Source organism: Bacillus rossius, chromosome 17 (assembly GCF_032445375.1).
Source record: "Bacillus rossius redtenbacheri isolate Brsri chromosome 17, Brsri_v3, whole genome shotgun sequence".
Taxonomy (NCBI): domain Eukaryota; kingdom Metazoa; phylum Arthropoda; class Insecta; order Phasmatodea; family Bacillidae; genus Bacillus; species Bacillus rossius.
Window position 1 is genome coordinate 28,421,161 of NC_086344.1, and position 17,503 is coordinate 28,438,663.

Here is a 17,503-nt window from a genome sequence, read left to right on the forward strand (position 1 = left end):
GCGTGGTTTATGAACCCGGCCTTACTCCGGCTTCTAAGGGTTTGACGGAGAAGGGATTGTTTGACGGGAGATTGGAAAGGGGTTCGGTAAGGAGTGGGGGGGGGGGGGGGAAAGTAGTGGTTTAGGATTTTGATCCTTGGGAGGGGGGGAGTAGGGGTGGAGACAACCTCGTGAATATTTCACTGCGTAGAGTTCCGCAGCGGAAGCGCCATCAGTGGCGGTTCGGGAAACTGGGGAATTCTGAGGTAACCTCTCGCCCGAGAGAGAGAAGTTTCAGTTCACCCCCCCCCCTCCCCTACTCTCCCCAGGGTGTAGCAGGCGAGCCCGCGTATCGCCTTCCACCGGCAGATGGGTGGTTGTGGTGGTGGAGAAGGTTGGTCGGGTAATGGTGATCGACACGTCTAGGCGCTGCGGGGACCCCGCCTTCCACTACAGCTTCCCCTCCCCCTCCCCGCAACAATACACCTTTCCCTGGGGTGCCCACAAGGGGGGGGGGGGAAACGACGCAGACTGCGTCATTAAAATTTCAGGGGGGTGGGGGGTGGGGGGTTGGTGGTTAAAAGACGAGAAAAAATGTATATATTATTTACATTAATTACAGCTTCTAATGTGGAAAATACGTTTCTGGTGCTTTGATAATTGAAAGGGATCTTGTAAATCAAGTATTGGCAACCCCGCACTTTCCTCAACAAAAGCAGTTTGGCATCTGTCGGTTCAGGATGGAAATATTACCTGATATGACCAAAATTATTATTAGAAAATCAGTTTTAATTAATGCAAAATGTGATAAAATATAATTACTAAAATAGTATAATATTATAAAATAATTGAATAAATCATTGAGAAAATGGCATAAAAAATTTTTTTTTTGGGGGGGGGGGGGCGCATCATTAGGTTAGGGGGGGGTGAGTCATAATGTTTGGGGGGGGGGGGGGGCACCTCTGCGTTTCCGAAACACCTTCAACCCCCGGGAGCCGAGAGCGAAGAGGCATACCGGCTTCCTCACCACCCGAGCTCGTCTTGTCTTGTGACTTGTTGTAGGAACTTACACACCAGTGAAGCCCGAAGCGTGTACACACAGGCTGAGCCGGCCTGCATTCGCGCCGCAATACTCGGGCCCCAGGTTCGTAGCGACAAGATGAGTTGAAAAAACCTCTACACGACTTACCATCTAAAGTGCTTCTTATTTGTGCTGTAAACAATATGGAATTCAAATGCCCGGCATGTCTTGCCATGCATCTTTAAATTTTTTTCGTAAATTTGTTTGAAGTCTAGGTTCACACATACATACAAAGCATCTCTATCTCTCTTTATTTTTTCTCTCTAAAAAATCTCACTATGTTTCTCTCTATATATAAAACATCTATATCCATATCCCCAAGGGCGCCCATATTAAAGTTTGTTTGGGGGGTGGGGGGCAGACCATTTGATGGTTCGTAATGGGAGGGGACAGACCTTCAAAAATATCCAAAAAGTGCCAAAAATTACTCAAAATTTGGCAAAAATTCTCAAAAACATATAATTTTATTCCTTTTCCTGAAAGATGGGGGGGGGGGGGGACACGGCCCTCCCCTGCCCATTAGCATGGGCGCCCTTTCATATCCCTCCGTATCTCTCTATATCTCTCAATTCCTCTATGTATCTATCTATATATCAAGCTGTCCCCCTATACATCTACATATTTCTCTATATCTATATATCCCTCGCTCTATTTTCATCTCTCTGTACCTCTTTAAATCTTTATCTATCTTTGTCTATATCTTCGTATCTGTATATTTATCTTAACAAAAACGAAAGACGAAAATACAAACATTCATTTGTATATACTTTAATCTATCGTTTTAACCGTTCAAAGGTGTGACACAGGAATATATATATATATATATATATATATATATATATTTATATATATATAAACGCGCTTATCTGAATACAACGTCGTCTCAAAATTTCAAAACAAATCGGTTAAAAAACTTTCTGAGATTCAAGATTTTTAACGAAAGAACATTAAAAATTTTATTTATATAGGTGAGACACTGAATGGCTGGATAATTTTTAATTAATTGAAGTTCTGCAACAACAGTTAACATTTTCGCTGACGCAATATTATTTAATTGAAACAATTTGGGGTGACACCATTTATTTTTCACATAATTTTGTGATAATTTTAATGAAATTATTATGCGATAGCTATAAAATTCGCAGTAGTTTTAGAACGTCATTTATATTGAACATAATCCAGATGCTGTGTTCAATATTAAAAACTTTATTATTCAAAATGAAAATGTTATGTAGCTCCATCATCAAAGTCGTGGGATGTAGCTATATACTTAAGATCATAAGTCGTATAAATGTTTTCAACTTACTTCGTCGTGATCAACCTATAGCTGAAGTTCGTCGGTCGAATTAAGACTTTATATATATATATATATATATATATATATATATATTTCAAAACAAAATTTTTCCTTACAAAATGACGCATTTTGTTTCGGAAAAGTTAACACCTTGTGGGTTTTGGATTTACTTTAAAATGAGTGAATGTACTTATGTACACACTAAACTATTTTGAAATATCGGTCACAAAAATTATCAACCTTTGGTACTTTTGTAACAATACTATTTTAGAGCACAATGACATATATATTTTTTTCTATGTCCGCCACACGGTCATATAGTAAGGTCTGTCAACTTCCTAACATCCTCCTTGGTGACACCCATCCGCTCAGTGAAGCTCGCGGCTGCTAGCGAACTAAAGGCGCTGATAATATTTTAGTGTAGAACTTCGTCGATAGATGGAGTTTTATTTTTATTTGTAACGTGCTATCGTTAGGTGCGTCCGTCACGTCTTGCCTAGGTGGTTACCTGCCTTCCCACGAAATGAAGCTGAAGATTGGCGTCCCGGTTTTGCTGATGCGTAGCCTTGATGCAATGAGATTGTGCAAATCATTAGGATATTAAAATCAACATTTCCCCTTTTTCGAGTGTATGTCCTGCAGACTTGATACTCGGCAGTGATGTTACTTATATGATGATGTGTTTAGCCCGGGCACAGCCAGGCACTTGAGCTAGTTATTTTATACTTGTTATTCCGTTTTAAAAAAAATTTGGTCGTGTGTAAAGTCGGTTTACGGACGATAGTTTAACGTGACAACGTCATAACAAAACATTGATGAAATGATTGCATACTTTTATGAATAAAATCGAATCATTTTTATTGAATTATCACTATTTTGTATGGATACAAAGAAGGAGTGAAATTAAATCTACAATTTAATTGATAAATTTACTTTTATTTGCACTCATTAATTCAAATATGTTTATTACTTTAACGAAGAGATTATTTTAACTATAACCTTTATACATGTTTGCTATTTAACTTCTTCCAATCTGTGTTATTCTGTTAAGGATAGGACGATGATAGGAAAAGTAGGAAACGAATGGGAGTGTTTCAAGTTTATGTGCCTCGAAAAAGTCAAATCGATGGTTGTTCCAATCGAGTGGAAGAGAGATAGATGCGGCACAAGCGTAAAATTAGCGTAACGGGACACAGCGTAACGGGACACTTTTTCGTTCGTTTAGCCGGTGTTCATCGATTTATTAGTCGTTGTCACGTCAATTACAAAACAAGAAGCTGAATGAATGACGAAACCGAAAGCGAACATTGAGGTGCAGCCTGTAGAGTTTTATAACCTGAAAACTATAAAAATCAGAAACGATTTACACAACTAGTAGTAATTTTTTTTTTACCACCCGGTGGGATGCTGAGTTGAGGTCATTGACCTTATAAATGGTGACGTCGTCACGAACCTTCTGAAGTGATGCGCTGGGCGTTCGTTTGCCCGTTGCGTCACAGACAGGTGAAAGTCGTGTTTGCCCCCGGAACAGAAAACGTTTACGTACGTTATCTTTGGGAGATGCGGTTGTGCCCAGATAGCGAGACGAACGCCGCCTGGCTTGTCTTTGGCAGCACGCGAAGACCACTCGGGTTAAGCCCGCCTCACACGGCACAATATTCCTTACAATATTGTAAGCTAGGAGTCGTACTGGCTCTACTACTAGTTTCTTCACTGGAATTCAAACTGGATACTAGTAGCTGTACGAGCTGGGCTACTGGTATTGGGTAATAGACTGCGTCCTATTTTCGTTGCTTGGTGTGTTCCAATATTTAAGGAGTGGCCAATCAGAACTCACGAAAACAGAATGAGGGGTTGTTTACACTTTTAAGCGCGCATGTCGTGATAAACATGGACGGAAAGAAGTGCAATAGTGACAAACTCCTCGTTTTAATAAATGCATACAAAAAAGAGCCTTGTTTGTATGCAGTAAAAAATGTGAATTATCATAGTAAAAATTTGTTGTGGAGAATATTTTCTTAACAAAACTAGTAAGGCAGCTAGAATCGTGTGCAGCAGAAACTTTTAGCGCACCTAGTGTTTCAGCTTGTAGCCTACACAATACAGAAACCAGTAAGCATTCTAGTAAGCAAACTAGTAGAAAATATTGTACCGTGTGCGGTGGGCTTTAGACAAAGGGAACAAATAATAGTCCGCGCAGTGTAACTTATCCCTAACTTGACATTTCTCAAAGGAAGTGCACCACAGCGAATACACATTTTCCCCAACGGTCACTCAACAAAAACACTGCGATACGAGGTCGCTTTACAACATTTGACAAGCATATGTTCACTGTTCGCATGACGTAAACCACTGGCACTACTTTTAAGAACAAGATACTTTACACAGGATTCCTTTGAAAATCAGTCGCCAGGAAATAGTTTGTAACACTACAAGAAACCTACTGTACCTTTCTGCAACACATGGCTTTGGTTATTTTTGCATACATGAAATAGGTATTTTTTTTTTACATAATACTGAGTATTTATTACGAGAATTGGCGCAAAATTTTATATTTCAATTGATGTTTCATTCAAGCATAATTTGTAAAGTAAAAATAATTAAAATTATCTCATATTAAATATATATTTGTAAATTTTGGTTTTATTATGCTTGTTAATGTGCGCGTTTTATACTGCAAATATGTTCGGGAAACGATACACAAATAACCGGGTGCAACACAAAGTATAAATGCACGGGTAAGAATCCGAAACTAGTATTACTGCGAGAACTATTCTGTAGTGATACAGTATATGTACAAATTAAAAATACCTATATATGCTTTAACATGAATATTTCTGTTCCATTAACAAAAAAAAATTAATTCACAGTACATGTTGAATTTTTTTTTTTCGGTTATCGCAGTATTTTATGCACAAATTTCTAAATATATGTTTAAGGAAGCATAATTGTTTTTTTTTCCTAACAGACAATAAATTTCATGTAAGTGACACCAAAGAAATTGGTCAGGCTAAAAATTAAATTTTAAAATTTTAACCTGGCTTTACACAATTGGCAGAAAACACTTAATACTGGGTATTTATATGGCGACAAAAATTTTTAACAGTCACATAATTCACGTTCGAAAAACTTTGTATGAGACATAAAATTGCCTGAAAATACAATATTCTATTATAGCAGGTGCAGTTAAAAATTAAAGTTTTTGTCAAATCTAACTAGAGTTGTGTTTTTGCATTTTTCATGAAATCATTTACGTTTATTGATCAATTCTTAAGATTCTTACTACAAGTATTGCATATTTTGTTTTGTTGCAAATATTGTCACTTAAAATATACCAGCTGCTCGCTTTTTTAAATGTAAGTTACGTAATAGTAACCAATATATTTCATTTAATTAAATGCGAGAGTCTTACTTCCGAAAAGTTATTTCATTTATCCACAACTGGGCAGTACAAAACGTTTAACTTCTATAATTACATTATTAAAATTCTTTTCTAATCATCTGAAACAGGGTTGGATGGTAATATAACTTAATAGTACTATGTTTAATTCTTTTGAAATATCTCGTAAGTTTAATTTCAAAAGTAATTTATAACATAGCAAAACAGTTTTTTAATAATGTTATTTAATATATAGGTAACAAGGTTTATAACTTCTTTGCAGATTCCTTTTATTTTCCAGAGCTTCATACACAATGTGAATGAAATAATATAAGGAGTATTAAAAAGTTAAATCTATCACATTCCTAATTTTTTTTAAACGTTCAAAATTTTTAATATATAATAGGGTGTGTTAAAATCTTTTATTTAGGAATCTTCAGACAACACTTTGCTTAGTTATACTCCTTGCGTGCATATAAAGCTTTGTTATTAAAGGGAATCTTTCATAATGTTAAGTATACATTACTATGTTTTCCAGACTACGGTGGAAATTGTATTTATCTTAAACTATTTCCGGTAAAATTATGACAAAGAAGTAAAATGGTTAAGCTTGAGTTTACTAGCTGTTGCAGAAACTTTAATATGTCTATGATTGGGCTTAGATGATTAAGGTTGAGTTTAGTGTAATTAAGGCTTTTATTTAAATAAAAGTTATTTGGTTTTAGAGCATATATACTATTTTCTGGACATTTAAGCAATTTTCTGGCAATTTTAAGTTGAAAACATTATTGTGTAAGTTTCTTTGACATTCAAAATATTTCGTTTTTAGTGCTAATATTAAGTAATAATTTCTGAAGAATTTCTCTGAGTACCAAATACGTTTAATTTAATGCTGAAAATGTTACAATAAACGATATACTGCTGTACAAATTTCCACAGAAAAAATAAATTATCGTATCGGGTACGATATATCTATGTATTGCACAACCCCCATTGTGGACAGAGAAATGATGATGGATTAAGATATGACTGGGTGTCTATTATAAAGTTGAAGTTACTTTTGTGAGCAATTGATTAGCAAAACACTGCATAGTTACACTAACAGTAAAGCTAAAATTTTGCTCAATAGCTTGAAAGAAACTCGCCAGCACTGTAAAAATCTGTAAATTGGACAGAAATATTCATGTAAAATTAAAGATATTTGTAAATTTGTATATTTACATGAAAACAGCTCCATCACTACAAAACATTGTTCATAGTAATCCTGGGTTCGGATTCTCACCCTTGCATTTATGCGTTGTGTTGTCATAGTACCTACAATAGTTAAAGTAATTTTACAAACCGTTCCCTAATTCGCATTCCAGCATTAACTGCGCACATTAACAAGCTTACTTAAACAAAATAAAGTCTTATTATATAATATTTGATTATCTTTTCTGTATCTAACAAAATGATGCTTGAATGAAACATCAATTAAAATATAATATATTGCATAAATTTTCGCAAGGAATATTCAGTAATATCTCGAAAAAATAATTTCCTACATGCAAAAAAAAAAATAACCAAAGCCATGTGTTGTACAAAGTTACAATATTATATTTCTAGTATTACAAACTTTTTCTTGGCAACTGGTTTCCGAACAGATTTTTTTTTTCCTGTGTGATAAGAATCGTAAAAATAACATCATGAAGTTAGTGTTTCAAATTGAAGATGTTTCGAACACACCAGCAATTATCATTAATCTTTGTTATATAAAAAAAAACGATATCCAAATAAGATATTTGGTCGTTCTCGTTTTCATATCAAATATCAACACGGCATTTATTGAAGTAGCTTGGCTTGTGTGTTGTAGCCGTGTCCTTGGCGAATAATTCACTGACGTTTCGGTTGACATTGCAGTCGACATCATCAGGGAGCAGTTAGCTGATGATGACGACTGCAATGTCGACCGAAACGTCGTCGAATTATTCGCCAATGACACGGCTACAACCCAGAAGCCAAGCTACTTCAGACAATGACCGTGAAAGCTTGCGAACATTATTCTTGGCATTTATTGCAAACAGACATTTTCCTTACAATTTTTTGACGTGATAACGTCTTATAAATCGATGAACGCCGGCTGCACGCACGATAAATTTATTCACGTTCCGCCTGAGCCGAGCGTGCAAGAACCGGCCGACCACCGTGCGAGAAAATATTCTATAGTTTCAAACAGGTTAAGGCGGGCTTTTCAACCAATTGTTCGTGGTTATATTTAAACAAATTATTTAAATTAAATTTGAAAAAACTGTAAATAATATTTTAAAATTAAAAAGGAATGTAATTTTTCATCAAATGTTTTCTTATGACGTTATCACGTAAAATTATCGTCCGTGAACCGACTTTACAGACAACCCCCTTTTTTTTACCTCCTTGAGGGGAAAAATACCTGATAAATCAAAACTACTGTCTTTTGCAACCCCCATGTTTCCCCCGGGGGAAGGAATCTCCCCACAATGCAGAGTTCTTTGGTCGAATGGAGCCACATCTTCTGCCCAGGCATGGCGGGGGAAGATAGGGCCTCCGCCTGTGAACAACAAAGGGGGGGGGGGGGGAAGGTCATCAATCTACATCAGCCCCACTGGGCGGACGAGAAGGTGCGGTGGCGGGCTTGTGCCCCCAAATCGTCCATCAATCAACCCCCTTTTCTTCCCCCCCAACCCCCCCCCCCCCCACCACAAACCACACAGCCCTCCGCAGCTAACCCCCAGCCAAGGAAAAGGCCATCGACCTCAATCACCGCAAGAAGGCAAAGCAGAGTTTCCGCAGCTTTTTTCTGCGATCTGCGTGTTTTCGCTCGATAATCAAAACCAACAATAAATTCAATCGTCAATTTTTATCAAGCGTTCATTTAATTTTTTTTTCCCCTTTAAAGAAACATCAAATCAGAATTTTTTTTCCTTTTTAACCACAGCATCATGAACTAAGAGCACAAAGAATTGTGGTGCCCAAATTGTGCGAAGTGTATGACGTAAAACTCTTATTCAAGTGGTGTAGTTTCAGCAAATGATTCTATTGAATTCCACCGATTCAAAAGAGAGTGAACTAATTCAAATTTTAAAGTATGAATGGAACCACTGGCAAACGACATAAAAAGGTAGAATCTAATTCAGTGGCTACCCGGCTTTGAACGTATGGAGGAAAAAAGGAAAATTTCGGAAAAATATTAACGTTTTACAATACTATTATTTATATATATTTCTTACATTTTGAAAAGTCATGATTGACACTGTAATTTTATCTGTTTTTAGAGCATTAAAGTTTGAAAACATTACACACAGTAGTGTGTAACTAATATATATAACGGGACAATGAGTCATCCATTTTCGTGCGTGCAGCCGACGTTCATCGATTTATTAGACGTTGTCACGTCAAAAAAATTGGTTTCTTAATCTCAGAAAAACCTGATTTTTTTTTAGAACTTCGAGAAATACAAAATTTTGAGGATTGTTATTAAAGACAATACTGTAGAGATATCTTTAATATTCACAGTAAAGATGTGTAAAGAATAAGATGTAAGAACTAGTAAAAGAGACATGTTACACATCCACAGACGATCCATATGAACTATTTGATAGGCTAAGTAAAAAATTTGATCAAATCTCCATGTGTTGGAAACTACTATTGCACACATAAGTTATCATTCATACTTGAAGACCTGAAAGAAGTGGTATTTTAAATAAAATTATTATGATAAAATAATATTAAATCAGTTTAATACGGATAAGGTTTGTTTGTAGGAATCATTTAAAACCAAAATTAAAACAAAAGTACAATCATATAATTAGTGTTATAATATGTATTTTAAATGTTTAAGGTTAAAATTTTAGTAATGTCATAGAAGTAAAACTTCTAACGTGTGCGAAAACTTTAGTTTATAATTTTTTTTAATGAATTTGAACAAGCTGGGCAGTATTTTAATCAAAGTTCTTGTTAAAATAATGTCCAAATCCGGGATTTATCGGACAAAAATTTTAGTTGGAAAAATACCTGAAAGTTAGCACCACATTCGTAATGCTTTAGAGTACTAACAAACTATTAACTATCTCTTACGCCATGTTCGTCCCAACACAACATTTGTGGCTGGTAATTTAAAGGTAATTTGGAAGATTCTATGATATTTTCTTGTGACTATTTAAGTATACAAAATGTATGCCAGGATAGTCTCACTGTAATAAAGTTTACTTTATCACACCAATATGCTTAGTACATCCCATAATGTTCGCGAAACTTGCATGGATGCATGTTGCCGGGAAGCCTACGATTCACTCGTCCTTCTGGACATACCCGAATACTCACGTTCGTGCAACTTCGTGATGTGTAAGAAGCCTTCTTTTCACAGACGAGAGAGCCAAACACTCGATCATGCATCTTCGGTTTTATTTAGGTTCATTGTATATAAATATGGCGGTGTTGATAAAAGGAAATACGATAAACAAGGCAACGGTATTTATTTGTACGCCGCCATATTTTTCGTTTGCCGTGTGTCCGTGAATGTTTATTTTGGGCAACTCATGATAACTAATGGTCAATTAGGTTAGGTTAGCTACATTATAAATACTTTAAAACATTGTGGACGGTTGATTTGGTTAGGATAGCTACATTAAAGATACTGTGAAATCATGTAAACGGTTTCCTAGCGCTGGATAGCTACATATTAAAAAGTTATTTGCTAAGAAACCATAAAATGATTTTACAGTATTTTTAATGTAGCTATACTTACCTAAAATAACCAACAATCCACAATGTTTTAAAGTATTTATAATGTAGCTAACCGATTCTAATCGACCGAAAAATTTAATGCCACACATGTTTATACAATGAGATAGAACTGCGTATGACGTATGAGTAAGCTACATTCCAAATAAATACACCTGTTGTGGCACGGAAAAAAAAACGAGCATGAAATTAGGGGAACTTCGGGTGTGGCTCTCTCGTCTGTGAAATGAAAGCTTCCCATTCGGGTATGTCCAGAAGGACGAGTGAATCGTAGGCTTCCCGCATGTTGCCACAAGTGGGTCCGCAATATTGACAACATAGGCTCGTGGCTGTAGCAGTTTATGCATGAACGCGCATCGGACTTTCAACCAGTAAAATGTCCGTTGCGTAATGCACCCTTATTTCATTTAATTTCTGGTGCATACTAAAATGTCAACATCAACGCGCCTAAAAATAAGTATAACCGTAAAAAAAACAGGTGATTATGATTCCGATCTAGGGGAAAAAGGTCACATGTTCAGAGTTGAGGCATTTGTTCGATACTCCTGTTTTACAGCTCACCCTGGAAATCACTAGTAAAATCATGTAAAAAAAAGAATTAAAGTTGGAATTCAAAAAAGGTGGAAATAAAAATTTACCGCATGGCCTATTTATCACACTCGGCATTATTTGAAAGAATTCTCATATTGAATTTAGTGTCTCGAGTTTCGTTCTAGGGCCTACACGTTTATTTGCGACTTGAGAAAGCTTGAATTTCTCGTTAACGAGGTCATTATGTTTACACATTACTGAAAGACTCGCTCACATATAGTTTTTTTTTTCTTTTTTAAAGTTTTCTCCACTTTAGAAAACTGGAACAAGGACAATCGTCGTGGTTTATTTCGATTGCCGCATGGAATCCATTACGAACGTGAATGTTTACCGTCACGAACTGCGGTATCCCGGGGAAATTGCCCTGTCTTGGTTGTCTACGTTCAATGAGGACAAATACTTTAACGGACAGAGATTTCCCTGCCAAATTTAATCCTCGGAACATTTTTTTTTTGCAGACGAAGATAGCCGACCGAGAAAAGAAAAAAAAATTCTTCTTTCCTAACATAATCCCTACCGAGCAAAAAGGAGTTGAAAGCTCTTTGGGTTCAAACTAGGTGAATGGATCGTCTAGTCTCTTCGCTAGTCGTCCTGAAAGCCTCGATTGCATTGGACGAATGCGCCGGTTTCTCGCCAGCGGATTAACTCTTCTCTTTACTCGATCAGGGGGTGACCGTCTTAAAGCGGAGGGATGGCAAACGCCACATCGGCTTTAAAAGATTTTGTGGCGTGGAATTTTTCATGTGTAAAACATCTTACCTCTCTGTGCGCTGCAATTGGTGGGAGAAATTTCGTGACTGGAACGGGAGTCGCATGGAACGCGGAATTGTGTAACCACGGGTGCTGCCATCTGTGGCGGATGGCGTGAACCTAAGTTCGCAAAGCCAAAGGAAAACAACATTGTAGTATTTAACTGTTTGATGAATTTTAACAAGATGGGCATTATTTTAATCAAATTACCATTCAAAATTCAATGCTGAACACCAACTATCATTTCACAAGAGAAAGTATTTGTAGCAGTCGGTGTATTTAATAACAAGGCATTTTATAAAATTATGTTCTATTCTGAAAAGATAAAAAAAAATATTTAGTATTAAACTACGTTAACAAAAACAGCTGAAACCAAATGCAGAGTATTTAATTAAGAATTTGTAGGAATAAAACATGGATATTACGATATAAATGAGCTTGATAAAATACAACAGGTGTGTGTATTTTCAAAATTATTAGTCAAAATTTTGGCTTTACAAAATACAACATTTGAGGTGCATCAAAAATATTTATTTTCATTGCAGTACAAGTTGTGTCTTAAACATTAGTGTTCTTTGGCGTGTATCTGCCAACAGAACACATCGAAACCAGAACAGAAGCTAATAGCGTGAATTTTTTGCTTTGAAAAGGCAAGAGTAAGTGCCCTTTTGAATGCAGACTGAAATCTAAGGATGACACACGTTATAGTGGCTGGTAGACTTGGCTCGTAAGTAATGGAAGGTTTTTGCTAATGTAGCCTCCCTCGGTTTTGACCTACTGGCCAGTTTGGCGTCGTCCCAGACTTAAAAAAAAAAAAATCCCCGACCTCGCCCTATTGTCGGCTGTCTTGTCTGGGACTGCACCTTAATGCACCATTCACCCCCTCCCCAAGTCGCAAAGAGCTATTCAGAATCCTTCAGTGATCGCCAAAACTTTTATTTTTCTTTGGCCCAGTTTACGAACTGCTGTCTCTGGAACGCCCTTGGCTAGCTAAAAAAGTGAAACTCACACACTGTAACTTGATGTAAGCTTTTGGACATACGCCATTGCTAAGCACATGTATGTCTGTAGAAGAAAACTACAAAAAACACAAAATACAGAAACACAAATTCAGTCTTTTGTGTTTTTTCTAGTTTTTTTTTCTACAGACATACATGTGCTTAGCAATGGCGTATGTCCAAAAGCTTACATCAAGTCATGCACTCCCATTGCACAAATCTTTCAAAGATAATATCAACCACTGTAATATTTTTCCCCCCTTCTAAACGGAACAAATATATTCATTTAAAATCACAGATATTTGTAAATTAGTAGGTATCTTAACAATTGTATCATTACAAAATGTGTTTAGAGTAATTCCGGGTTCTGATTCTTTCCCGGGTATAGTTATGCTTTGTGTTGTACCAGTACGTCCAATAAATTAAAGTTTTGTAAACCGTTCTCTAATACGCTTTCTCGTATCATCTCTGCACATTATTTAACACAATGAAGCCCGTTTATGATATATTCGACTGTATTTTCCATGGTCAAAATAAAAAAAAACTTGAGCGAGTCATTCAGTACTCGACAGTGATGTGTAAACATTTAACCTCGTTAACGAACTAGCCCGTGTTGTTCCCATGTTGTTCATGTTACAAATAAACTTATGACACCAAACTCGGACACGAAATCTAACGTAGCGTTATAAAAATAATATGAAGCGTGATAAATAAACTGATATATAAAATAGCCTGTTTTTCAAATGCCAAAACTTCTGGATGCGAATCAAGCACATAGCTTCTGCGCCCACCGCTGGAATTCGCTGCTTGGATAGTAAATTTGCTTGCCACAATCAAACGCATATCAGCAATTAGTAGAGACCGAAAAAATTCGCGGATTCATTCGGTGAGGCTAGAATTCAAATACATATAACTCTTAGATGATTTTTCTATTGGCCTACTGTTAATCTGGACGCATCTCAACCAATTATAAATCCTCAACCAAAGAAGGATCGAATCACAGACCAACCAGCCGAGACGACTCACAAGTCGGCAGCCAATGAACTTGCGTTATTTGCCCGAGTGTACAGGGGAATGTGCAGTCTATCCTGAAGGCCATCGAAACCGCGAATTTTTCCGGTCTCTAGCTATTAGCTGCTCGAAACTACTGGTAATTTTAAACTATTAGAAACAGCTCCAATAAAACCCCAGCGTTGACATAGTTTTGGACAAGGAATTCTACAAAAATACTGCCCATCTTGTTGAAATACACTTAAACACATATTATAACACTAAGTACCTGAAACACTTAAAACACATATTATAACACTAATTATATGTTTGTGTACTTATTGGTTTTTTTTGTTAAAATGCCTGAAATCAATCTGATAATACTTCCTACAAACAAACCTTCACCTCATTGAGCTGTTTCAACAATATTATTATTGTTACGAACGCAGACAGGACCGCGACACGCGCCAGGTTCGGAGATGGCTGGCGGCCCTGCCAGGCCACTGACGTCACGTGGCCTCCACTGACGTACGGCATGCCATGCGTGCCTGACCCGGGTTACAAGGGTCGTCGCTACCTTACCCCCCCCCCCCCCACCATCCCCCCGGTTGCATGGCATTGTCCTGCCTCGGCGTCGTTATCTATCGCTGAGCGGCCTTGGGAAATCCGCGGGCCGCCGCGGTGATGACGTGTGTGAGCAAACGGCGCTATTCTCAACGCTTCTGGCGTCCGGTCGGCCCGGGATGAAGCGACACGTCACAGCTGCTCTCGTCTGTTCGAGAAGGGCACCATCATACACTACTAAAGCAGCGACGCCAGCCTCTGCGGCAGTTCCGAGCGGATCCCGAGCGAAGGGAAGTGCGACATCGGCGAGGAGGGTGAGAGACCCCAACCCCCCCCCCCCCCTACCTGAGAGTGGCGCGACGAGGAGCGACGGGATCGACAGAGTGCGACTGAGTGGCGCGAGACTGTGTGTGTGGACAGGCGCGAGGTGAGGGGCGAACCACTGTCAAGCCTAGCTGCAGTGAGGAGTGCGAACTGCGGAACTTGACAGACATTGAGTGGCCTGATAATAAACATTTTTTTAAGTGCCAGTGGCTTGTTATCGGACATTTATAAGTTCAATTATTCATTAATTTAATATTAGTAATCAATAAAACTGTAATGCAACCTATTTGGGCTATCCCTTACGAACCCAGTTCCCCCCACATTATAAATTGTAACATTATGTTATAATTTTATTTTTAAAAAAATGTAAAAAAATAATAATTCCAGTGACGAGATTTGAACCACGACTCTTGAGGTTACCAAGAAGGTGAATATATATTAAAATCAGTAAATGCCAATTTCTCAGGTATTTCTAAACTGGTGAATACTTTCAGCTATGACAATTTTTTTTGCCAAATACAATATTCCAGGGTAGTTTCACTATGTTAAAGTTTCATGTGGCACACCAGTACGATTAGTATACCCCCTGTGGTTTAGGATAGTGACTTTAAACGTGTTTATGTTGCAACACTTCGGTACGCCATCTTTGTGACACATTTCCGTTCATCGACTTCCGTTATATTTTTACGAATGTACTTCTACATACTAAATGCCGTATACCAAGAGCAAAGATATATATATACATCAAAATATTTTTGACGTGACAACGTCTAATAAATCGATGAACGCCGGGTGCACGCACGAAAAAGTGTCCCGTAACGCAAAAGGTCCCTTTACGCATTGTCCCGTTACGCTCATTGTACGCTTGCGCCGCATTTATCTCTCTTCCACTCGATTGGAACAACCATCGATTTGACTTTTTCGAGGCACATTAAACTTGAAACACTCCCATTCGTTTCCTACTTTTCCTATCATCGTCCTATCCTTAACAGAATAACACAGATTGGAAGAAGATAAATAGCAAACATGTATAAAAGTTATAGTTAAAATAATATCTTCGTAAAGTAATAAACATATTTGAATTAATGAGTGCAAATAAAAGTAAATTTATCAATTAAATGATAGATTTCATTTCACTCCTTCTTTGTATCCATACAAAATAGTGATAATTCAATAAAATGATTCAATTTTATTTATAAAATTATGCAATTATTTCATCAATGTTTTGTTATGACATTGTCACTTTAAACTTTCGTCCGTAAACCGACTTTACAGACAACCAATTTTTTTCTTTAATGGAACATAAATTCAAATATATTATTACGCGCCAATTTTTGTAAGAAATACTCCGTATTATGTCGAAAAACGTATTTTATTAATGCAAAAAAATAGCCATAGCTATGTATTTGTATCCAAAATTACAATATATTTCTAGTAGTATTACAAACTATTTCTTGGAAACTGGTTTTCAAAGTAATCTTTTGTAAAATACAGAATTTTATTTTCTGTGTAGGCCTAACAAAAGAAAATTATAGTCGTTTGTGAAGCACTTAATTTGCCAGATGCCACCAACCCTATAATTTAAAATTGTAAATATTAGAAAAAATTTATCGCATTGTTTCTTTAGATAATTGATTATTATAATGGAAACAAAATGAATCGTCAATAATTTTATGAGTATGTGCTTTATTTTTTCACAGTGTTTTAGCAAGTGTAAAAATGGTGTGTATAGGAAAAATAACTCGTAGGTTTCATTACACATAACGACTGCATTTTAAAAAAATTTTCAGAACATTTCTCTTCAAACATTGCCGTCTCGCCAAAAGGTGAGATAGTTTGAAGTTGAACAATACTTGAAATTATTGCGTTTACCGGTACTTTTTAAAATGCGGCTACTGAACATGTTCTTTCGTTCTTGCGTAGCTTATAAACCAGACCTAAAGGGTTACGTCGAGAATTCGAAAAAAAAGAAGAAGTAAAGGGTCGATCGTGGCTGTGGGCAGACAATGGACCTTCTGACCTCACGTCCAGACTTTCTTTCCATTCCTCCCCTCTTCCTAATTCTCTTTCCCCTGCCTCCAACCCTTTTCTCTTCTCACAAGAGACCATGATGGGAGCAAATACGAGAGAGAAGATGTCTGAAGTTCAATATGAACGACCCGACGAGGAGCTAAGCTCCACACAGCTACTGAAGGTTGAATTTTTTTTTTGTTTGTATGAGCTGGGGCAAACAAGTCACTGCATCGTATTTTTTTTAAGTTAAACTTCTTTGCTACGTGGCTATAATTATCGAGCGTTACGAAAATTCCGATAGCATGAGGAATATATTATCTAGGTACGTGGTGGAGGAACATGGTGAGGAGGAGATGGCAGGGGAGAGGTGTGAATGACGCAGCATACTTGCACACTTGCACACTTTCATACTTGCATACTTGCACACTTGTATACTTACACTTGCACACTTGCATACTCATACTTGCACACTTGCATACTTGCATACTTGCACACTTGCATTCTTGCATACTTGCATACTTGCACACTTGCATACTTGCACACTTGCATACTTACATACTTGCACACTTGCACACTCGTAAACTCGTACACTCGCACACTTGCACACTTGCACACTTGCACACTTGCACACTTTCACACTTACACCCTTGCACACATGTACATTTTACACTTGCACACCACTTGCACACTTAAATACTTTTGCAATAGCATAATTTAGCGCTCGCATACTTCATATATTTTTTTTGATCTGCGAACTCAGCCTAAGTGCCAAAGAGAAT

The 17,503-nt window shown here is 37.1% G+C and overlaps 1 protein-coding gene across 3 annotated transcripts in view; it reads right to left on the reverse strand.

Moving 5' to 3' along the window:
• The window catches only part of LOC134540832 (5-hydroxytryptamine receptor 1-like), a 347,216-nt gene that overhangs the window by 239,416 nt on the left and 90,297 nt on the right, over positions 1-17,503 (reverse strand). For 2 of the 3 annotated variants that reach the window (XM_063383800.1, XM_063383799.1), the window contains one exon: positions 11,845-11,955. The exons of the other annotated variant lie outside the window; for it this stretch is intronic. In XM_063383800.1, coding sequence (XP_063239870.1) covers positions 11,845-11,955 — 111 coding nt within the window. The remainder of the gene's footprint in view (positions 1-11,844; positions 11,956-17,503) is intronic. 3 annotated transcript variants of the gene reach the window in all.